Source organism: Nicotiana tomentosiformis, chromosome 9 (assembly GCF_000390325.3).
Source record: "Nicotiana tomentosiformis chromosome 9, ASM39032v3, whole genome shotgun sequence".
NCBI lineage: Eukaryota > Viridiplantae > Streptophyta > Magnoliopsida > Solanales > Solanaceae > Nicotiana > Nicotiana tomentosiformis.
This window is the reverse complement of record NC_090820.1, coordinates 89,957,490-89,982,202: the sequence shown is the minus strand read 5'-3', so window position 1 is coordinate 89,982,202 and position 24,713 is coordinate 89,957,490. Positions and strand designations below refer to the sequence as shown.

General features: G+C 38.6%; 2 protein-coding genes and 1 non-coding gene across 3 annotated transcripts; 1 reads left to right on the top strand and 2 right to left on the bottom strand.

The window, feature by feature from the left end:
- Positions 1 to 4,628: 4,628 nt before the first annotated feature.
- On the top strand, positions 4,629 to 4,712 carry LOC117277571 (small nucleolar RNA Z159/U59). The gene has a single exon (XR_004507871.1). It is a non-coding gene; the product is annotated as a small nucleolar RNA Z159/U59 (small nucleolar RNA).
- An 8,106-nt stretch (positions 4,713 to 12,818) lies between these two features.
- LOC138899174 (uncharacterized mitochondrial protein AtMg00810-like) lies at positions 12,819 to 13,862 on the bottom strand. Its single transcript, XM_070185303.1, has one exon. The coding sequence runs from the start codon at positions 13,860 to 13,862 to the stop codon at positions 12,819 to 12,821; it is 1,044 nt and encodes a 347-aa protein (XP_070041404.1).
- Positions 13,863 to 21,689: 7,827 nt separating this feature from the next.
- LOC104093646 (protein LIKE COV 3-like) lies at positions 21,690 to 24,487 on the bottom strand. Its single transcript, XM_009599423.2, has 5 exons — positions 24,336 to 24,487; positions 23,729 to 23,838; positions 23,043 to 23,210; positions 22,732 to 22,956; positions 21,690 to 22,131 (listed from the first exon to the last, which is right to left on the bottom strand). Exons 1-5 carry the CDS (start codon positions 24,470 to 24,472, stop codon positions 22,025 to 22,027), a joined length of 747 nt encoding a protein of 248 aa, XP_009597718.2. The 5' UTR covers positions 24,473 to 24,487; the 3' UTR covers positions 21,690 to 22,024.
- Between the last annotated feature and the right edge of the window lie 226 nt (positions 24,488 to 24,713).

The window sequence follows — 24,713 nt, the reverse complement described above, 5'->3', positions numbered from 1 at the left end:
GTTTCCTGGCATAGCCACCGCAGACATGCCACTTTTTGCCATACCAAAGGGCCTACATGTGCCAAACAAACCAGGTATCGGTGGCACAACTCCAAAATCATGGGGTCAAGTCTCCCGCTCAAAGAAAACGCACCCAAAGTGAATAGGTACGTGTAAACGTACGTAAAGCCCTTCTTAGTGAAGGTTACTCGCTCCACCAGATAGGGAGCATTGATGTTCACGTAGTGGCAATCAGAGTCCTCCTTCACAACAGGAATGGTGGAAGGGTGAATAGAAGAGCGGTATTTGCCAACAACCCAAGTGTCGGAGTTTGAAGAAGGGAACTTCTCTTCAAAGTCCTTGGCTATGTTGAGATGTTTGGGGATGATGGTGCTTACCATGGGGGGGGGGAGGGGAGGTCAGCATCAAAGTCGATTTCTTTATCTTTGCTCGTCTTCGGGCTCCCGCCGAAGAGAAGATCGGAGTTCTTGGAAGAGTTAGTGAAAGAAGCCATGATCAGCAGAAGGTGATAAGAGTTCTTTGAAGAAGATTAAAAAAATGATGAAAGCAGAAAAGCGTTAAATGCAAAGAAGTTGAGAGAGTTTGTGAAACTGTTAAGTGTAAAAGAAGAAGAATGAGGCGTATAAGTAAAGGAATAGGCGGCTAAAATTGTGGCCATGATTACTTCGAGAACCGGCGAAGATATTGCTAAATCATGGAGTAACACGTATTCGAGGTATTAAATGCGAAGAGACGTGCGTCTTATCAAGCGTCAGAAACTTTTCAGAAGGGTTCAAAAAATTTCCCACCAAGAAATGAATCTTCACCAACTTCCCGGCGACACAAAGATATGCCACCGAAAATCAGGGGGACTATCTGTATAGGATAAAATTGGTTCATATTAAATGCTCGAAGGACGGAGTGACACGTGGAATCGGGAGGCAGACGGAAGATGAAGCGAGTGGAAACCAAGACCGAGGACAACAACTTCGGTTGGCATCGAGTAGGCCCCGAAGGGAACATTATCAATGAGAGCAAACAAATATTTGTTACCAGATGACATTCAATGAAGAATATTTCTCAATATTAAATACGCATTCGTTAGAGAGAATTTGGACATTCATGACCCGCTGTTACATAATCATCAATGACCCCCATTATTGTCATTTAAGAGAGGCTTGATCTTAGGACCTTGTTCCCTAGGTATAGCTATAAATAATTACTTCAACAACCATTGTAAGATGCGAAAATTCTAATAAACTTATGCTACACACTATCCCAAGATGAATAATACTTTATTTTCTGTCTAACGTTATTCTTATTGCTGCCTTGGGAAGCCTTGCTCCTGGAACCAAGTTGTCTGCTATTTTATCTCGAATTCAACGTTAAGTCTTGCATTTTATTTAATTTATTTATTATTTTGGGATCAAATCAATTCGCTTGTCTATAAACCACGCTATAAATTCAACTGTACCGTTTTATGGACAAACAGTAAGCAAATGAAAAAATTATGCTATTTGATGTACTAATATTCCCAAATTTTGGTTGTGGCATTTGACTATTTGTAATATCTACAAAATACATATGAATTTTGATTATCTTATTGTTTCCTGCAAAATTGACAGATAGTTAGGGTGTGCTTGGTATAAAGGAAATTATTTTAAAAAAAATATTTTTCAGCTTTTTCATATTTGGTTGACTTAAATATTTTGGAAAACATTCTCCTCGTAAACTCTTTTTTCTTCTATTAGAGAAAAATAACTTCCCTATCAAAAGGGAAAATATTTTTCAAAACTCTTTTTCAACCCTTCCTACTCTATTTCTCACCCACACCTCAACCACCAGCACCTCCTACCCCACCCCAACCCCAACCCCAACCCCCAACCCTCACCCTTACCCTACCGATCTCCATCCCGACCCCTAGACCCCAACTTACCACCTTTCCTCGCTCTTACCCATTTTGTCTCACATGGATTTTCTAAATTGTATATTCTTTTAAAAATACTTTTTGTTACCTAATTAAACACCAGAAAAATAAGTAAGAGAACCACTTATTTTTTAACCCTTAATTTCGGTTAAATTTTGTAGCTTAAGCTTTTTGCCTATAGAGATTGGAGTGTGGGTCAAAATACACGAGAAAACGACACTGTATGGTCATTCAAAGATTCTATTAGCCCATAGTTTCATTACTGACCAGAAATGGCCTTTCGGCCTAATTTATTTGCAACGTGTAGCCATTATCTATTTCCAATGCATTTAGTTTTCCAAGACAACATTTATTCCTAGCCTTTTTATCTTTCTCTCATTCTATCCAATGCACATATTTTTCTTCCCATTACTACTTTCATTTCTATCCTCTTCCTTTCTCACCCTCTTTCTCACCTCTTTCTTTGTATCTTTTTCGGCTTCCTTTTATCTTTCTTTGGTTATTTTTTTTTTTATTTTCCTTCCCTTCTCTATCTCCCATTTCATATTTATATATATATTTTTTTTTTTTACTTCACACTGGAAAACCCATACGAGTCATACCCAGCGAACCTAGAAAAATCACAATTTTTTTTAATTCAATTCTTAAAAAGATTTACTCAATTACGATACATGATACAAGAGTGGCAGCAAAAGTCGTGGGATTTTCTAGTCAAGCTTCTTCTTCTACTTCTTCTTCTTTGGTCATAATAGTGTTTTGTGAGTGAAGATCTTTTACAGTAAGTATCGATGGTGGGTCTGAATTTAATAGGGTTAGTTGGATGATACTTATATGTAACTTTGTATATATATATATATATATATATATATATATATATATATATATATATATATATATATATATATATATATATATATTAAATATTTTTTAGATACGTTGTATAAATTTTGTATATAAGTGTATCCTATATTTTTTAGTGTATATTATAAAAATTATATATAAAATATATAAAAATTATATATATACTATTACATTGTATAAAATTTCTATATAAAGTGTATCCTCTATATTTTAGTGTATCCCTAATGTATCATTAGTGTATATTCATGGCTCTGACTTCTTTGCAGCGACTTTACAAATGTATATATGGCATATAATAAGTGTATATATACAATTATATAATTTATATACACTGTTTATACAATGTAAATATTGTTGGTGGGTTGTCAGTGTTTTGCGAGATGTTTTGGAGGTTGGGGCTTCATGATTCTTTTGGGATGAATTTATGTGCATTTCCTGGGAAGAAGTAAAGGGTGAAGTGTATTTCTTCTTCTTCTTCTTCTTCTTTTTCTTCTTCTTCTACTTCCATGGATTCTAAAGGTCTTTGTATAGAGATGTATAATTAGTGTATTTCTTGTACAATAAATGTATATTTAGTGTATCTTTATGTATAATCCATGTATCTATATACACTTTGAGTTTTTATACAGTGTACATTGATTTTATATACACACACACACACACACACACACACACACATATATATATATATATATATATATATATATATATATATATATATATATATATATATATATATATATATATATTTTATACAAATTCAACTATGAGAAGTTTTTCAGTCTTTGGGTTATTTTTTATGAGAAAGAAAAAGAGAGATGAAATTGTATATACACTAATACATTGTATAGATTTTGTATATAAAGTGTATCCTATGTTTTTTGGTGTACCCCTAAAATATCTTTAGTGTATTCTAAGCGTTGTAGAGTATCCAAAGTATATATATATTGTTCTACGATGTATAAAAAGTGTATATATTATTCTGCAATGCATAAGAAGCGTATATATTATTCTATGATGTATAAAAAGTGTATATACAGTTCATACTAGCGTAAAATATGTATATTGTTTGTACAAGGTATACATCACCTTCTTCCTTTTCTTCTTATATCATGAGTATTTTTGTTTATGCAATATCATATATTTTTTTAGATTAGATCAATAAAAAATTTAGGCTCTTAGTAAAAGATAGTTTTTTTATAATTTATGTGTAATAGGAAGAGTTTGAAAGTTGCAAAGGTGAAAGTGCTCAAATTTTAACCACCCCCCCCCCCTCCCCCCCCCCAAAAAAAAGAAAAAGAAATCCGAAACATAAAAGGAGATGAAAGTGTTTGAAACTTAAAAAATTAATGATTTTTCCGTGTGTCATAACAAACTAACAAACAAAAAAATTAATCCTAAAATCTAAAAGGAACTTTTTTATAGACGTAAAAGGAATTGAAGATTAGGCGGCCGTTGGTTTTTTAGTTGCAATTGCTAGCCCTTGTAATTGGTTTTGAGCTGTAAATTGTATGGTGTATTTTGTGACTACTGATTGTCATTAATTTTTTCCGGATGGCTAGAAGTGATAATTGCTCAAAATACACGGTGGTAGCCAAGGATGGGCCGAAATAATAGTAAAGAGCCCAAACAAAGTGTAGCCCAACCTGCCTAGGGCTCTAATTCTATAATTTCGCTCACTTTGCCCTTATAAGTAAAGCCACCATGTCTCTGTATCTTTGCTCCTAATGTCAATCAACTCTCTTCTCAAATTGTGCAGCTTAAGCTTTCTTATAATTTTCTTATATGAAGTGGATCTTTGGTTTATAGTTATTTGTTTTTCTTTTATTTTGGTTGCTGTTATGAAATAAAGACCTCTTTTGTCTCTGATGATGAACAAAATATAACTTTCGTTCTTCTGAGATTAACTATGCGGAAAGTTTATGGAAACCTGAACTGAAGAGACAAAAGAGGCATTAATTTTATTTTGTTTTAAATTTTCATTGCTAAAACGAGGTTGCTATTTTTCATGTTATCAAAATTCTCCTATTTAACAAAACATGTTGAGGTTCATTTTGATGCTATATTAAATGTGATTCACTTTTAGTTATTATTATTACATATTTAAAAAGATGAAAATATATTTACTACATAATACCAAATTTATTTTATATATATTTTGGCAAGTGGTTAGGATAATCATTTTGGGTTAGGAAGGGATTTTCATCCTTTTATACAACATTAAAAAGTTTTTTTTTGTAAGTACTAGAGCTAATGGCCTACAATTCACATTTTGAACATATTCGAAATTGTAACATTATAGAGAAACGTTCCAAAGGTTGTCTGTTCAAGATTTGCTATGAAGCAATAAATAGATAAATATAATTAGCAAAAATAAAATATACGGACAAAACTAAGCAAAAATAAAATATACAGACAAAACTATGTACAGTATACTATTTTTAACTTGTGTACCAATTAATATTTGTGGAAGATTGAAGCAATTTTAGCAGTTCAATTATCTCCGAAAAAATTTGGACAGAGTAACCAGTGGACTTGTCGAGTGAAATTTATATGGTTTATATCATGACGAACTGCAAATTTGTCCAGTTTAATGTAGGAAACAATAATGTGAATTAGGTCAACGATCAAGTTATAACCTAACATACAAAAGTAGCCAGTTTTTGAGCTAACCTCAATATTCTAGTACGAATAAACTACAAATTGTTTCCCAAAAAGGAAAGGGTGACTTAACTTCATGAATCTCATGTTTTTATGGTTCGAATCCAATCGAAATTGAGTATAATAATCATATCATTACCTTTTAATTTGGAGGTCAATATCAATCTATTTGAAATCCAAAATCTGTTAGATATTTTAATTAGTTAGTTTCTGCTTTCCTAGTCTTATGAGTATATGGGGAGTTGTGTACTTAATGGACAAAGCGGGTTTGTTTTAACTGCCTTTATGGCTTAGTGCTTCAGATAATGTAGGAACTGTATTGCCTTTATAACAGACTTGTTCGTTGTTGAATTATGAAGCAGTAATTTTATCTCCCAAAATAGCTTTGTGTTTATCTAGTTTTCTTCCAAATTTCTAAAGTGGTATCAAGAGCTAGGTTAGACCTTTGAGGGAGGGAGAGTATACCCAGTACTTTGTTCATCTATGACTTAAGAGAACAACTTTGTGCAAGCATCCATTCCTCGTTTTGATGGTCATTATGATCATTGGAACATGCTCAAAAAGGTCCAAAGAGTTTTGGGCAGTCGTTGATGATGGGATTCAAGAACCTGGAGCGTATGTTGTTCTAACAAATGCTCAAAAGACAGAGCTTGAAGCACAAAAGTTGAGAGACTTGAAGGCAAATAAATATCTTTTCCAATCCATTGATCGTTGGATATTGGAAACAATTCTTTGCAAGGATACGTCAAAGCAAATCTGGGACTCCATGAAGAAGAAATACCAAGGGAATGCAACAGCAAAGCGAGCACAACTTCAAACTCTACGCGGTGAGTTTGAAACCCTGCGTATGAAGTCGGGAGAGTCGTCTCACGCACAATGGCAATTGCCGAATTCATGGAGAGAGGCTTGCAGATGTTACCATCGTCTAGAAGATCCATGTTGCCTAAATTTAATTTTGTTATCTGCTCCATTGAAGAGTCGAAAGATCTTGATACTCTTTCGCTTGATGAACTACAAAATTCTTTGATGGTTCATGAGCAGAAAATTGTTAAGCAAGATACGGAGGAGCAAGCCTTGCAAGCAGTGGAAGGGAAGAAACTCAAACAAAGCTGAAGAAGAAACTCACAAAAGAATGGTCAGCATGGTCGTGATCAACAACACTCATCAAATGGGAAGCCAAGGTCTGCAAATAAGTCCCACATTGAGTGTTATAGGTGTCACATGTATGGCCATTATCGTTCTGAATGTCGTACAAATTTGAAAAATGTACGTGGAGAACTCTAATTTTACAGAAGTAACTGAGACGTAGGAGGAGGTCTCTTTGTTGATGGTGTATCAATCCACAGAAGATCGCCACACGGATTTATGGTATTTAGATACAGGTTGTAGCAACCATATGTGTGGAGAAAAATCTGCATTTTCTGAATTAGATGAAACTTTTCGCACAACAGTCAAGTTAGGTGACAATTCCCGACTTGCTGCCAAAGGTAAAGGGAAGGTAAAAGTTCAAACAAAATCTTCATCTGTGCATATTATTTCTGATGTGTTCTTTGTACCGAATTTAAAGAAAAATCTTATTAGTGTGGGTCAACTTCAAGAGAACGGCTATGATGTGTCTATCAAGCATGGAATTTGCAGAATCCTAGATTCTAATCTTGGGTTGATTGCTGAAGCTAAGATGACTGCAAATAAACTTTTCCCACTTCATGTGCAAGATATTGGCTCTACCAATTTTTGTTTTTCGACGAAGTTGGATAGTCAAGCATGGCTCTGGCATTACAGATATGGACATCTAAATTATGGAGGACTAAAACTATTGCAGCAGAAGAAGATAGTTTCTGGTCTTCCTGATTTTGATATTCCAGCAGATATTTATGAATATTGTGTCGTTGGAAAGCAATCTTGCGATAGCTTTCCTAAGGGAAAAGCGTGGAGAGCTAAAGGCAGTTGGAACTAGTTCACTCAGATATTTGTGGACCAATAAATCCAATTTCCAATGGAGGAAAACGTTATTTTATAACGTTTATTGATGAATTTAGCAGGAAGAAATGGGTTCACTTTTTGCAAGAAAAATCTGAAGCTTTTATAGCTTTTAGAAGCTTCAGAGCTCTTGTTGAAAAGGAGACAGGATGTTCCATACATATTTTTCACACGAATCGTAGAGGGGAGTTTCCTTCACAAGAATTTATAAGTTTTTGTGAATCTCATGGGATACGTCGGCAACTTACAGCAGCTTATACTCCTCAACAAAATAGAGTATGTGAGAGGAAGAATCGGACAATCGTGAATGTTGTGCGGAGCCTTTTGCGAAAGAGTCATGTTCCTAGAGTTTTTTGGCCTGAAGCTGTTTTTCTGGAGTGTCTATGTTTTGAATAGAAGTCCTTCTCGTGCTATTCAAAACATGACCCGAGAAGAAGCTTGGAAAGGATAGCAACCAAATGTTCAACACTTTAAAGTGTTTGGTTGTGTTGCACTTGCTCATGTTTTAGATCAGAAAAGAACAAAGCTAGATGACAAAGCCAACAAGTGTGTTTTCCTTGGTGTTAGCAAGGAATCAAAAGCCTACAAGTTGTACAATCCAGTTAGCAAGAAGATAATTATCAGTCGCGATGTGGTGTTTGACGAAGATAATTTCTGGCCATGGGAAGAAAATCCAAGCAACCGACAACTTTCTTTAGATCTTGATGACGGAGTCAAGGAGCAAGAGCAACAAGTAACTGAAAATGAAGGTTCTTCTACCTTGGTAAATCAAGAAGGCATCAAATCCCAACCTCAACGAGATCGAAGAACACCATCATGGATGGCGGATTATGAGGTTAGTGGAATTCATCAATCTGAAAATGAAGATTCTCTTACCTATGTTGCTTTATTTTCTGATTGTGATCCAGTAAGATTTGAGGATGCCTATAAAGATTTGAAGTGGCAGAAAGCAATGGATGTTGAAATTGTATCAATCGAAAAGTATAATACTCGGGAGCTTATTGATCTTCCTAAAGGGAAAAAGTTGATTGGCACTCACTTGAGTGATTTTGATAGTTTTAAAATTCATTGATCGCTTTTTCGTCACGAGATCCTTCATAAACTTTGCATAATCGGGTATTTATTCCAAAGTTTCAAATAATGGCACATTGATTGAGAGACTCTTCGTCATTTTAATGAACTTTTTGAATTGATTCTCGCCATTTTGCTTGGCAAGTCTTTGAGGGTATGGAGGTGGAGGCTTAAGCAATGGTGCCTTAATCTTTTGCACTACCGCCTCCGGTATGTCAATAATGTGATTCCTAGACGGGTTCACCTCCTCTTAAGTATCTTCCACACTATCATCAATATCAATCCGAACTTCATCATTTGATTGCACCACATTGTTCAGGACCTCTTCATCTTGTACCACTTGTTCTCATCATCCACAAGTTGCTTGACTTGAGGTGGTGGGTGTATTCCCACCTCTTTCACTTCTTGTAGTTACGTCCATGGCATGCCCCGTGTTGTTTTCACCCTTTGGGTTTTACCACCGTGTCACTTGGTAGTGCCCCATTAGGACGAGAATTTAGAGCTTGAGAGATTTTCCCTATTTAAACTTTTAAGTTGCGGATTGATGTGTTGTGTGAGGCAAGTTGGGCATCCGAATCGGCATTCTTTTCCATCATTTGTTTGAACATATTTGTAATATGCCCCATATCGTTGTTTGAAGAACTTAAACCATGGGAAGGATAAAGAGGCCGATTGCTCGGTTGTTGATACATCGAGGGCCTTTGAAAACCCGACCCCCGATTGCCTTGATTTTTGTTCCATCCGCTTTGCTTGTTATCCCCCCCCCCCAATTTCCTTCATTATTTTTACTCTAATTTCCTTGATTGTTGTTGTTATGCCAATTTCCTTGATTGTTGTTTCCGCTCCAATTGCCTTGATTGTTAGAATTCCAATTCCTTTGATTGTTGTTTCCGCTCCAATTGCCTTGATTGTTTTGAGGTCACCATTATTGTTGGTTTGGGCCTTGGAAGGTTTTTCTTTGCCCTTGAAAGTTGTTCACATATTGCACTTCCTCCTCCTTTTCATTATAGGAAGCATCTTGCTCAAAACCACTATCTTTTTGCACATAATTCTTCACTCGATTTTGTACTTGTGGACCCTTGGTCCTCCTCTTGTTCATCATCATGTTCACTCCCTCCATGGCATTGACTTGCTTAGGATTTTGCACTTGATTTAGTTGGGCCTTTGCTAGCTGCGTCATGGTAGTTGTCAACTCGGAAATGGCTTGCCCATGGTCTTGCAACTCTTTGTGAAGGTGGATCATGTTTGGGTCACCTTGTGGAACATTGGCCCGGGATTGCCAAGCCGATGACGTTTCCTCCATTCAAAATCTCACACGCCTCCGCATAAGGCGTAGTCATGAAGTTCCCCATCAACAAGTTGATTCACTACACATTGGTTGGTTGTGTTAATCTCACGATAGAAAGTTTGTTGAATCATGTTCTCCATATCATATCGTTGTTGGTACATTCCTTAACCATTATTCTATAATATTCCCATATCTCGTGTAGTGCTCTCCCAAACTTAAAATATGGAAATTTACTTGAAAACTTGTCTTGCTCCTAATTTGATGTTTTGGTATTGTTTAAGGCTCCCATTGATTTTATGATTGTCCTTCCTTGTGTTATCATTTGTTCTCTTGAGAGGGTGTTTAGTCATTCATACTAGTACTATTCTATATGTACTAACGTCCCTTTTGCCGGGGGCGCTGCATCTTTAATGGATGCAAGTGGTTCCGCAGCAGGTGACAGTGATTATTGATACCAGTACACCCTCTTCTCAGCAGATTTGGTGAGCCCCACTTCATTCGGGTCGTGTATCTTTTGTTCCATATGTATTATATTTTGAGGTATAGTCGGGGCCTTGTTGCCGACATTACCATAGTATTTTGTATCCGTAGAGGCTCTGTAGACACAGTATGGATTGTATATGGGTGTTGGAAAAGTCTAACTAACCTTGTTGTATTTGAATCAATTTTGCACTTTAACTATGATTGTGTATGTATTTTGAGACTATAAAATGAAGTGACTAATGGTAATGGGATTAGCATTGTTCATGGAATCCACTAAATATTTAATTAATGATATAAATGTATCTTCTCTTTATTCATGGGTGAGTTGGGTAGAAGACATTGTAAAGGCTTGCTTGACCAGGGTATCTTGGTTGAGCACCGGTCGCGCTCCCCAAGGTCCGGGCATGACACAACATACTGCATTGAGTGACATGATATGTCTAGAAGCCTTTATTGATGGATGTACTTTGGTTGGAACAGGGGGCCGACCAACCCATAATATATATATACACACACACAATATATGCTCAAAACCCTTGACCCGACAACTCTGAAGGACGTGAAGCTTACCAATCAAGCTGAACTCGGACAACACCTACTAAGGAGGTATACCCGTCTATCTATCTGAACCTACATGCATGAAATGCAATATTCCCAGAAAAGGGAAGTCAGTACGAAATAATGTATCGAGTATGTAAGGCAATAGAATAACTTAAAGCTGAAACTGAACTGATAATATAATAACTGAAAGTAACTAGGATTCAAAGAAGATCTGGAGGTATACTTACCTTCTGACACTGACTCAACTCTCTCAATATAGTAAGTAAAATAGTTGTCTGACCCTATAAGGCTCGGTACGTGTAACTGCTCGGCTGTAGAAGGCTCGCTCATAGGCGATTGGCCATACTACGCTCGGTATCTCGACCATTCTGGGCTCGCTCATAGGCGCTCGGCCATAATAGGCTCGGTATATAAATTACCATCTTATTAGAGGTTGCCCAATAGGGGCCTGCCCACCGATTATAACTCGATGGTGGTGAAAATACTGTAATACTGTATATGTATATATAGACCCTCTGCTCTCTTGACTGGAAAAAGACAATAATTAATTGAATATAATGTTTTGATAAGGGAGAATACTGTACATAAATTCAGGAGTATGAACTTCTCTTTATGTCTCGTTATCAAACACATGTAGTTATGAGATCATGCCAAAATGAAGGAAGGATTTAGCCTTAACATACTTTATCACAATCATTCCAATAACCACGTTGAATGCGTCTCTCCACACCTTAATCCACAATGACGATAATACTACTATCATTAAGTTACGAAAGGTACAACTATCGTACAACGAACGACACGCGTAATTTATATTAAAACGGGCATCATATTCCTCCCAATTCGAGACAACACCAAAAACATAGGAACACAAAAATAACAATATATGCATCATTTTACAACCTTATATCCATCATAAAATACCACAAAACAGCCCAACATACCCCTATAATTTCATGCACAAAATGATAACCATAGTAGTGTCAAACAATTCAAAAATATTACGACGAATGACCAGCCCACCACCCCGACATTAAGTGGTGTTTCTTCACACCCTTTCTCCTCCAAAACTGCATAAAACAGTAGCAAAATATGGAAATTTGGTAAAGGTCTACTTTTCTTTGTTGCAATGATATGTGTACTTGTGTAGGCTGTTTGGTATATAAGCTAACAAATGAAATAATAAGAACCAAAGAAAATGATGATGATTCACCCAAAAATTGAGCAGCCAATCTTTGTTTCCGGAGAAGGGACAGTACTCTGATGCCAACTTCCTATGAGCATAAGTGAATAGCACAAATCGTATGGATAGCGCAAGAAGTTGATGCGCTATGCAGTCCCATATTCTGAGTATATCGCATATATTATATGCGCTATATCTTAACGAACAAATGTGTCGTTATATAATAGCGCGGTTATTTACTGCGCTATATATAAAGTGGTAGTCAGTTATTTTTTCACTTATTTTCATCGTTTGAGTCCAAAAATACCACACTTTAGTTCCTGACTCGTACGAGAAATCACCCTCCGCGAATGCACTATATAGGTTGCAAACGTGGAAGGCCAATTGTTGATCGCTTTCATGATAGCATATATAAGTATCTCGATCGCCATATATATCGACTGGTGAAAGGATAGATTGCATGAGCTAAACCGTGATAACAAAGGCCTCGTGACAACTGACAACAACTATTTTTGACAAACATGTGGATGGACCTGTCGATTTTGTTAGAAATCTGGAAGAAAACTAGATAAACACAAAGCTATTTTGGGAGATAAAATTACTGCTTTATAATTCAACAACGAACAAGTCTTTTATAAAGACAATACAGTTCCTACATTATTTGAAGCAGCAAGCCATAAAGGCAGTTAAAACAAACCCACTTAGTTAAGTACGTACACAACTCCCCATATACCCATAAGACGAGGAAAGCAGAAACTAACTAATTAAAATATCTAACAAACCCTCCCTTAAACTGAGAGTCTATGACTTTCAGCTTAATCACATCAATCACAAGAGCCCTCCCCTAACTTGCAAACTCCAAGTAGCTTCCTTAATTTTCTGAAAGTTGCTAGCTTGAGGGATTTGGTAAAGATATCAGCAGCTTGGTCCTCACTTCTGCAGTAGACAACATCAATGACTTTATCCTTTGTGAGATCTCTCAGAAAGTGAAATTTGACATCTATGTGTTTGCTCCTTCCGTGCAATACTGGATTCTTTGAAAGTTTAATAGCTGAACCATTGTCACAGTAAATTGGAATTGGTTCTTGCTGCGGGAAATGAAGTTCAGTAAGTACCTTCTTCAACCAAATTGCTTGAGTAGCACACACAGTTGCAGCAACAAACTCTGCTTCTGTGGTGGATGACGTAACAATTGGTTGCTTCTTGGAGCACCACGAAACAGCTCCTGATCCAAGCATAAACACATAACCCAGAGTGCTTTTTCTGTCTTCTTTATCTCCAGCAAAGTCACTATCTGTAAAGCCAATTAACTCTGACTTTCCTTCTTTCTTGTACAAAATACCATAATCAATGGTACCCTGCAAATACCTGAAAATTCTTTTAGCAGCCAACAAATGAGTCTCTTTTGGGTGCTCCATGTACCTGCTAACAAGACTAACAGAATACATTATCTCAGGTCTAGTGACTGTTGCATACATTAAACATCCCACGATCTGCTTATAAAGAGTGTTGTCAATTTGCTTTCCTGCAGAATTCTTCTCCAATTTCAGTCCCAATTCTTCTGGTGTAGTGACAGAATTGCAACTTTGCAATCTGAACCTCTCTAAAGTTTCTTGGACATATTTCTTTTGTGAAATAAAAAATCCACTGGCAGATTGCTTAACTTCACTACCGAGAAAATAGTGCATCAAGCCAAGATCAGACATATCAAACTCAGTCATCATTGATTGCTTAAACTTTTCAAGTAATGCAGAATCATTCCCGGCATAAATCAAATCATCTACATATAAACATACAATAACAAGCTTTTCATCTTCAATTTTTGTATAAAGTGTATGCTCATATGGACATTTAGTAAAACTTTCCATATTGAAATTTATCTTTCCCCTAACTTGACACCTTGATACTGATTGAATCTCTTATTGATTTCATGTTTTATTCTCTTATTGATTTCATGTTTTATTCTCCGTCTATTGTTGCTCGTTCTATTGAGAGGGTGTTTAGTTTTACATACTAGTACTATTATATATGTACTAACGTCCCTTTTGAGCGCTGCATCTTTAATGGATGCAGGTGGTTCCATAGCAAGTGGCATTGACCAGTGATAGCAGTATACCCTCTCCTCTTTTTATCCTTTATACATAGCATTTTGAGGTATAGTTGGGGCCTTGTTGCCGGCACTGTCAAAACTCATTCGCACCGGTCATGTTTGCACAAGGGTTTCTCGACTTTAAAGTCATCTGCAATTTAGCAGCCCCCGATTGAGAATTAGTCACGTTCCCCGAGGTCGAGGCGTGACACACCCGGGAACTAAAGCCTCTCTTGGGCTTGCGGAGCACCCGCTTCTTCGATTTCTTCACCTCAGAGCTCGAGGAGCCTGGTTTTATTTTCCTCTTTTTTTCCCCTCTGTGGCAGCAACGTAGGGATCAACGGGCGGGAGCACATCTTCATCCCCTTCTGAAGGCCTAAGTTCAGTGGTCTTAGGCAAACCTGCAATAACCAAGAAGGAAGAGGAGTTAGTATAAGAGAAGGTAAATAAATAGTGTTGGCTACTCGAAAATAGGCCTTACCATGAGAATGAGCCTCTCATCAGCCTTTCGAGAGTCTGCGCCATGTGCGCTCGAAGTAGGACATCTGAGTACAGATGTCCTCGATCCACTCCTTTAACCGGGGATCCGCATTCGGAACCCGGGTGACATCTGCACAGCCACAAGCATAAATGAGAAGATAGAAATTAAAGGAGAAGAATTATTTATGTTGAGAGAGGGAGTTGCACTTACGAGATGCATTCCACTTCTCAGGGAATGACATGTATTCCGGAGGGATCAAATCCTCGGTCTTCACTCGGACAAAGCGTCCCTGCCAACCCCGGTCTCGGTCTTCGTCGATATTGGAGAAGGACACCTTGCTGGCCCGATGAGTAAGCTTGATCAGTCCACCTCGAAACATCCGGGGATTGTATAGTCGAAGCATGTGGTTGATCGTGAACCGACAAAACTCGGTCTTATTCACCAAGTAACGAAGGAGGGTCACGATCCTTCACAATGATGGGTGGATTTGCCCGATGCACACCTCACACCTCTTGCAAAAATCTAGAACGATCGGATCCATCAGGCCCAACCTGAAGGGATAAGTGTAAATACTTAAGTACCCCTCCACGTGGGTAGTAACGGCGTCCTCGGGCCCGGGGACTACTACATTCTTTCCTTCCCAATTGTAGTTCTTACGAACTATGGGAAGAACTTCTTCGGTCACAAAACACATATATCTCTAGACTCCTTCGCCTCGATCATGTTTGCGCAAGGGTTTCTCGACTTTAAAGTCATCTCCAATTTAGCAGCCCCCGGTTGAGCGTTGGTCGCGCTCCCCGAGGTCGGGGCGTGACACACCCGGGAACTAAAGCCCCTCTTGGGCTTGCGGAGCACCCGCTTCTTCGGTTTCTTCGCCTCAGAGCTCGGGGAGCCCGAGGGTTTTATTTTCCTCTTTTTTTCCCCTTTGTGGTAGCAACGGAGTGATCAACGGGCGGGAGCACATCTTCATCCCCTTTTGAAGGCCTAAGTTCGGTGGTCTTAGGCAAACCTGCAATAACCAAGAAGGAAGAGGAGTTAGTATAAGAGAAGGTAAATAAATAGTATTGGCTACTCGAAAATAGGCCTTACCATGAGAATAAGCCTCTCATCGGCCCTTCGAGAGTCTGCGCCATGTGCGCTCGAAGTAGGACATCTGAGTACAGATGCCCTCGATCCACTCCTTTAACCGGGGATCCGCATTCGGAACCCGGGTGACATCTGCACAGCCACAAGCATAAATAAGAAGATAGAAATGAAAGGAGAAGAATTATTTATGTTGAGAGAGGGAATTGCACTTACGAGACGCATTCCACTTCTCAGGGAATGACATGTATTCCGGAGGGATCAAATCCTCGGTCTTTACTCGGACAAAGCGTCCCTGCTAACCCCGGTCTCGGTCTTCGTCGATACTGGAGAAAGAGACCTTGCTGGCCCGACGAGTAAGCTTGATCAGTCCCCATCGAAACATCCGGGGATTGTATAATCGAAGCATGTGGTTGATCGTGAACCGACGAAACTCGATCTTGTTTACGAAGTAACGAATGAGGGTCACGATCCTCCACAAGTGGATTTGCCCGATGCACACCTCGTACCTCTTGCAAAAATCTAGAACGATCGGATCCATCAGGTCCAACGTGAAGGGATAAGTGTAAATACTTAAGTACCCCTCCACGTGGGTAGTAACGGTGTCCTCGGGCCCGGGGACTACTACATTCTTGCCTTCCCAATTGTAGTTCTTACGAACTGTGGGAAGAACGTCTTCGGTCACACAACACATATATCTCTAGACTCCTTCGCCCCGGTCATGTTTGCGCAAGGGTTTCTCGACTCTAAAGTCATCTGCAATTTAGCAGCTCCCGCTTGAGCGTTGGCGCGCTTCCCGAGGTCGGGGCGTGACTGTCGCGACCCAAAACTAACCCTCTGTCGTGATGGTGCCTATCGTGGAACTAGGCAAGCCGATTCATTTCCAAAACAAAATGATATTTTCATTTCAAGGTTATCTAACATAAAAACCTCCATTTAAATAGTTCAAATCAAAGAAAAACAGAAGTGCGGAAAAGAAAAGCCCGACATCGGGGTGTCACTAGTCATGAGCATCTACTATAATCCATCTAATAATATCAAGGCTAACTCAGCCTGGAAGAATAGTTAAATATTACTAGAGGAAGATAAGAGGGAGAAGAGCAGGGGGCTGCGATCGCCAAACAGCTACCTTGCTATCTCCAAGAAAATCTGCAACCAGAACACTCAATAACCGCTACCGTGTCCAGCCACACCTGGATCTGCACACAAGGTGCAGGGAGTAACATGAGTATGCCAACTCAGTAAGTAACAACAATAAATAAAGACTGAGCAGTAGTGACGAGCAATAAAGCATATAACGTTCATATCAGGAAATCTAAGTAAAATACCACATGCCCTTAAAAATCAGGATTTGAATCAAACATCTCGTTTAAACCCATTTCCAATAAAAATCATTTTTTTATTTTCCAATAGTTTTTCAAACAAAGGATCAATGAAAAGGTGATAAAAAAAAATGATGAAATCATAAACATCCACTCGGGCAGACCTCACAGTCACTCGTGCTACTCGGGCATATCTCACAATCACTCTTGCCACTCGGGCATACCTCACAATCACACTTGCCTCCCAGTCACTCAGCACTCGGCACTCGGCACTCAGTAGGTACCTGCGCTCACTGGGGGTGTGTACAAACTCCGGAGGGGCTCCTTCAGCCCAAGCGCTATAATCTGCACGGACAACTCACGTGCGATAATAATAAAGTATGTTGCAGGCGGGCAGCCCCGATCCACACTCATTCTCACAAATCAGGCCCTCGGCCTCACTCAGTCATAAGTAACTCAAGCCTCTCGGGCATTTCAGTAAAACAGGGCATTCGGCCCAAAACATTTATATACATCAAAATAGAGTCATTAAACTGAGTTATGCGGTAAACAAGTATAAACATGACTGAGTATAAATTTTCAATCGAAAACAATGAGAGGATGGTAAGAAACAGCCCCTAAGGGTCCAAATAGCATTAGCGCAAGGCCCAAACATGGCATTCAGCCCAATTTACAAAAAATCTTTCTAAATCATATAAGTACCAATGGTTTCAACAAAGTATGCAACTTTACAGTAGCTACGGGATGGACCAAGTCACAAATCCCCAACAGTGCACGCCCACACGCCCGTCACCTAGCATGTGCGTTACTAAAAATAGTAGAATAATACAAAATCCGGGGTTTCATACCCTCAGGACTAGATTTACAATCGTTACTTACCTCAAACCGGCCAAATCTCTACCCCGCAATGCTCTTGCCTCTGGACTCGGCCTCCAAATGCTCCAAATCTATTCACAATCAGTATAATACCATCAATATATGCTAATGGAATGAATTCCACAAGAAAAGCTTCAAAATTAGACCAAAACCCGAAATTGGCTCAAATATCGCCTGTGGGGCCCACATCTCGGAACCCGACAAAAGTTATAAAATCCGAAAGCCCATTCAACCACGAGTCTACCCATACCAATTTTACCAAAATCCGACCTTAACTCGACCCTCAACTATACAAATCAAAATTCCAAATTTCTAAGTTTCAATCTCTGATTTACACCTCAAAATCATGTAATCTAGTCGGATTACTCGATGATAATTCACTATTATGGAGTAGAAATGATCACAAGGGGCTTACCTCAAGTTTTCCTTGAAAATATAACAAAAATCGCCTCTCCCCAAGCTCCAATTTGTCAGAAATAGCAAATGGGACGAAGCCCCCGTTTTTATAATTCTGCCCAGACATCCTCGGTTCTGCCTCGATCTTGGCCTTCGATCGAGGTCCTCAATCCTGGTTCTCGGTCCTGGCCCTCAATTATGTCTTCTTCCCAGCCTTCGAACGTGACCCTCGACCCTGGGCTCGATCGTGGCCCTCGACCTTGAGTTCGATCTGGGCTTCGATCGTGGCCATCGACCATGAGCTCGATCTGGGCTCGATTTTGGGCAGAAGCAAATTTCCAACAGAAGGAAATTGCAGCAGCTGTTCTAGTTCAAATTTTGATCTGTTAACCATCCGAAACTCACCCGAGGCCCTCGGGACCTCAACCAAATATACCAACAAGTCCTAAAACATCATACGAACTTAGTCGAATCCTCAAATCACCTCAAACAACGCTAAAACCATGAATTACACCCCAATTCAAGCCTAATGAACTTTGAAATTTCTAATTTCTACAAACAACTCCGGAACCTATCAAATCACATACGATTGACCTCAAATTTTGCACACAAATCCTAAATGACATAACAGAGGTATTCCAATTTTTAGAATCAGATTCCGACCCCGATATCAAAAAATCAACCCCCCGGTAAAACTTCTCAAAATAAAACTTTCGGCATTTCAAGCCTAATTCCTCTACGGACTTCTAAATAATATTCCGGACACGCTCCTAAGCCCAAAATCACCATACGGAGCTATTGGATTCATCAAAATTCAAATCCGAGGTCGTTTACATATAGGTCCATATCCGGTCCACTTTTCTAACTTAAAGATTTTCAATTATGAGACTAAGTGTCTCATTTCACCCCGAGTTTTTTTTGGACTCGAACAACTAACCCGATATAACATAATATAGCTGAATAGCACAAAAAGAAATAGGAATGGGGAAAACAGGGTTATAACTCTCGAAACGACCGGCCGGGTCGTTACAGTGACACACCCGGGAACTAAAGCCCCTCTTGGGCTTGCGGAGCACTCGCTTCTTCGGTTTCTTCGTCTCAGAGCTCGGGGAGCCCGAGGGTTTTATTTTCCTCTTTTTTTCCCCTCTGTGGTAGAAACGGAGGGATACGGGCGGGAGCACATCTTCATCCCCTTCTGAAGGCCTAAGTTCGGTGGTCTTAGGCAAACCTGCAATAACCAAGAAGGAAGAGGAGTTATTATAAGAGAAGGTAAATAAATACTGTTGGCTACTCGAAAAGAGGCCTTACCATGAGAATAAACCTCTCATCGGCCCTTTGAGAGTCTGTGCCATGTGTGCTCGAAGTAGGCTATCTGAATACAGATGCCCTCGATCCACTTCTTTAACCGGGGATCCGCATTCGGAACCCGGGTGACATCTGCATAGCCACAAGCATAAATGAGAAGATATAAATGAAAGGAGAAGAATTATTTATGTTGAGAGATGGAGTTGCACTTAAGAGACGCATTCCACTTCTCAGGGAATGACATGTATTCCGAAGGGATCAAATCCTCGGTCTTCAATCGGACAAAGTGTCCCTGCCAACCCCGGTCTCGGTCTTCGTCGATACTGGAGAAGACGACCTTGCTGGCCCGACGAGTAAGCTTGATCAGTCCCCATCGAAACATCCGGGGATTGAATAATCGAAGCATGTGGTTGATCGTGAACCGACGAAACTCGGTCTTGTTCACGAAGTAACGAAGGAGGGTCACGATCCTCCACAATGATGGGTGGATTTGCCCGATACACACCTCGTACCTCTTGTAAAAATCTAGAACGATCGGATCCATCAGGCCCAACGTGAAGGGATAAGTGTAAACACTTAAGTACCCCTCCACGTGGGTAGTAACGGCGTCCTCGGGCCCGGGGACTACTACATTCTTGCCTTCCCAATTGTAGTTCTTACGAACTATGGAAAGAACGTCATCTGCATTTTAGCAGCCCCGGTCATGTCTGCGCAAGGGTCTCTCGACTTTAAAGTCATCTGCAATTTAGCAGCCCCCAGGGATGAACGCTGACAAGGGAGGCTCGACGGCCGGTTCGTTAGCAGCCATGACGGGGGAAGCTGTTTCGAGGGCAACCACCTCAGGGTTAACCGGTTCAGTACCAGCGGCCGGTTGAGAAGATAAAAAGGCAACTTGTTAAGGAACAGTTTTCGATGTTTTGCCATTGTCATGTGGGGGAGTGTTTAAAAATTTGAGAAATCTGGAGATTGCTATGGAAATTGAAGAACAAGGATGAAGATATGAAGGTTTGAAGAAGGTTTGATGATGGCTAGAAAGCTCGAAGGTAGTGATTTGTTCGAAAAGTAGAAAAAGGATAAAAGGAGGAAGCTTTTATAGGGAAATAGCCGACACTTCGTATTCGGATGCAACTTGCCGGTAAGCGACACGTGTCCGAAGTTAGAACGACGTGATTGATGGGACGTTTCGGCTCCTCGTCATAACGTACGAAGGAAGGAACCAGAGTCATCTGTCGTTTCCCATCGTTTCGGCAAACCTACTCTCTGAGAAACGGGGGGACTATCTGTATACGGGTAAAATAGGACCCGTTGAACACCTCGATCTCCCGGTAAACCAAACGGAGCAGGAACGTGACCGTAATGAATCGGAGTCAGAGCGAGGAGCCCTTGTATCGGGTCTCGGGCAAAACATCTGCCCTTGGGGGTATCAGGGCTATGTCTTCCGGGTCCGGTTTGAGGATTAAGACTTCGGAGGGCATTATCAAATAGCTGCACATAACTAACAGAAGAACGTGATGTCCATGCCCAACCGGATATCACGGCATGAATCTCGGCCCGTATCGGCAGAAAATCAGTAATTAGCGAAATCGAAGATTTTTACCTTCTTAGAATTGTACTTATGGTAAAACTCCTCTACTATATAAAGGGAAAAGATTATTATTCAGGGGACACATTGTAACACGCATATCAAGATAATTTATTTCAATTCTCTTTGTTGTTCAAAGTTCTTATTATTGTTCTTAAGTTCTTCATAAGTATAAGCTTGGAATCGAGGGCAGGTTCTTCATCGAGCCATCAAACGAGCTCGGAATCACCCCTATCATTGGTTTGGTCATCTAGTACATTTTTCATTTGCTTAATCTAACGACATTAATCACTCGTATTGAATTAATCCACATATCATTAAAACCACATATAAATTCAATTGTTATCTATTTTTTAGGGTAAACACGCAAATAGTTTATTGGCACTGATGATGAAATTAGATGATCGATATAACAAATAAATAAACAACAAGAATATTAATTGCGCCTCAATTTCAAGTAAGTTGAAATTGGCCGTATGAATCTTCACTGTTCATATTGCTCCGTTTAAGCCTATCAAACTCCAATAATATCAAAAGACTTATTTGAAGGGAGAGACAAAATTTACAAAACAAAGCTTCTAATAAGCATTGTGTATTTAAGTTAAGCTTTCAATTCAAAATACATTGCAACTCGCACTCTAGTTGATGTGGTATATTTCTTACTCATTATATGCTAGCTCTTAAAAGGGCAAACGATGCACAAAATATTATGCATTCACGTAGGGACCACAAGAGAATCAGGAGAAGCAGAGCTAAAAGTATTATCTACTGGGAGGCTATCTATTAAATAATATTAACAGCAAGTCAAGGTAGCCAACATCCAATTTACTGGTCCAGTTCATCCTCCCCAACTCTAACATTTGTCAACGGATACTGATGTAGAAACAGTTTGATCATCAAACTTGAGGAATAGCAAATTTTCCAACTCTTGGAGATAGAATAGATTGCACATCCACTATGGTCAAAATCTTGGGTACAGACATGCCTCCAGAGATAACAATTTCTGCAACATTTAAAAGTAAAGGTGACCACTACATATATCATCCTGAGATATAATTGAACTGTTTGGTATGACATAAGTTATTTTCTAAGAAAATAATTTTTAGAAAATAATATTTTCTGGTGTTTAGTTAAAGGGCAATCCGATGCACAAGACATCTCATATTTTTTCAAGGTTCAGGGAAGGCCCGCACTCCAAGGAATATGATATAAACAACCTACCATAATACAAGCACTAATGACTGCTTTCACTGTTCTAACCTGCGACTTATATGTCACACGGAGCCAACTTTACCGTTGCACCAAGGCTCCCCTTCCATTTTGTGGTGTTTGGTTATTAGAAAATATTTTCTACATGGGCGCAAGTCATTTTGCTTACAATTTATTTTAACTTTTAACTTCTTAATATTAGTTATAACTAATATCTAGACATTATTGTTAATACTCAAAAATTCCATCAAAAAATTGGTAAATTCTTTCGAAAGTATTTTGCACTCACCAACGAAAAGCCTAATATGTTTCCAAAAATTAAATTTTACAAATAAAAAATGACTTTTGTTTTACCAAACAGACTTCACGAGAAAGTTGAAGTTTAAACTCTTACCTATCCCCTCCCTAACAGAGAGATTGGGCCTCATAATATCCTTAGAATTGACAAGGAATATATCTCCAAGGTAAAGGTGATTAGTGGGAACATAAACACAGCAAACTTCCTCTGCACCTGTACTCTTACGAAGAATAATAGTTGAAGTAATGAAGCCAAATGCATAGTCCCCAAGTCGTGGATGCCTTATGATAGCCACTTCTTTAAAGGCACGTGAATCCTCATCTGAAACAATTTATTTACTGCATTCTGTTTAATATAATTTGGAATATTCAAAATCAACTTTTAATTAAAAAAATTGGTTTAATTACCTGGTGAAATTGCTCGACTAATTTGCTTTGAAGCAGTGTAGATATAACTCATAAGGGGCATTTTTTTGATGAACCATTCTCCTAAACTAAGAAGAGAAGAACCTAACCATGAGGACATGGACACCCCAACCAAGAATATGAAAATTAAGGAGGTCAAAAATCCAAGACCTGTGAATAGAAATAGTTATGTGAGATACAGCACTTGTTCATAAAAAAAAAAAAACTCAAACTATTCAAAGTATTGAACAAACTGGCAAGGGTGTACAAAGCATCTCGTGTTCACGCAAGGTGCGGAGAAGGACCTCACCGCACCGCAAGGGGTGTGATGTAGATAGTCTCCCCTAATACAAGCATTAGAGGTTGCTTCCACGGTTAGAACTCGTGACCCATAGGTCACACGGAGACAACTTTATTGTTACTCCAAGGTTTCCCTTTGACTTGACCCGTGACCTTGTGACCTATGGGTAAACTGAACTATTTTCCCTCAAAATTAAACAAGTTAAATACTCCATTCATTCAAATTTATGTATCACTATTTTTTTTATTGGTCTGTCCTAAAATGATATTAAAACAATTTAACTTTAACTTCACGTTTTATGCTTAATAAGTAGTTTTTATAGTTATGCAAATATTATAACATGTTTTAGATCTTAAATTTCTAAAAAGAATAGGGAAGTAGTACTGACCAAATACATCAATTCCAAGATGATTATAGATTGGAGAAAAGAAGCCATCCACAAAATTAATGAGTTTCCAAGTGAGGTAGAAGGTTATGGCTATGGGAAATAAGATGACACTGCAAAAGACAATAAAAGACAAAATAAGATTTTTAAGAGTTTATATTTCTTATTCATGAAAGAAGTTAAACATAAGACAATAATACAGCATTTATCAAAATTATGTCAATATTTCAAGAATGGAAATCTGTACAATATTCTATCAGTATAGAGAAGATTAGGTGATAAGAGATAAGAGAATTCACATTATAAAATGTGGCCTACCTCATTTTACCTATCCTACTGCTATTTATTTATTTTCCCCTAACTCAATTCATGTCTAACATGCTCCTACCTGAATCCCTCATAATTTGATAACTTCCAAATATTGTGGTATTTGCTATGAATAGTAAGAAAAATAAAAGAATGTTTCTTCACTTTCCCAATTCTCTCCATGTAGCAATAATGCAACATCTACAAAGTAATACATTATGCGAGTATGCACAAACAAAACCAAAAAAAAAAAAAGAGGCTTTAAGGAATTAAAGAGATATTTTAGCAGAATTAGGGAACTAACCATCCGCTAATAAATTTTTTTGAAATCCAGCTATGAATTACTTTGCCAAATGCCTGCCAAGAAAAACAATTTAGAGGAAAATTAAACACAAAAAACAAACTTAACGGAAGGGTCCCATGCATATCATACCAATCCATGATTAATATTTATAATCCAACAACACATAATTATAGTAGCTTACACTATTTTCGATAGGAATATTCAGACTTATGAAGATTTATGAACAAAAGCTAATCGGAGCTAAATCCGACCCACAAACCCCCCAAAATGGTATCAGAGCCATAACAAATAAATACAATATACCAATTATAATTGATAAAAATAATAAAAAATTAACAAGTAAAAATCCTAAAAAAGAAAAGAAAACAATAACAAAAT

Bases quoted from the DNA above. Each gene is read 5' to 3' on its own strand.
- LOC138899174 (XM_070185303.1), bottom strand. From the start codon at position 13,862: ATGGAAAGTTTTACTAAATGTCCATATGAGCATACACTTTATACAAAA.
- LOC104093646 (XM_009599423.2), bottom strand. From the start codon at position 24,472: ATGGATTGGTATGATATGCATGGGACCCTTCCGTTAAGTTTGTTTTTT. The intron at 23,211-23,728 runs GTCAGTACTACT...TTCTATTCACAG, and splicing joins TCTTGGAATTGATGTATTTG to GTCTTGGATTTTTGACCTCC. The intron at 22,132-22,731 runs GTAAGAGTTTAA...TAAATGTTGCAG, and splicing joins CTCTGTTAGGGAGGGGATAG to AAATTGTTATCTCTGGAGGC.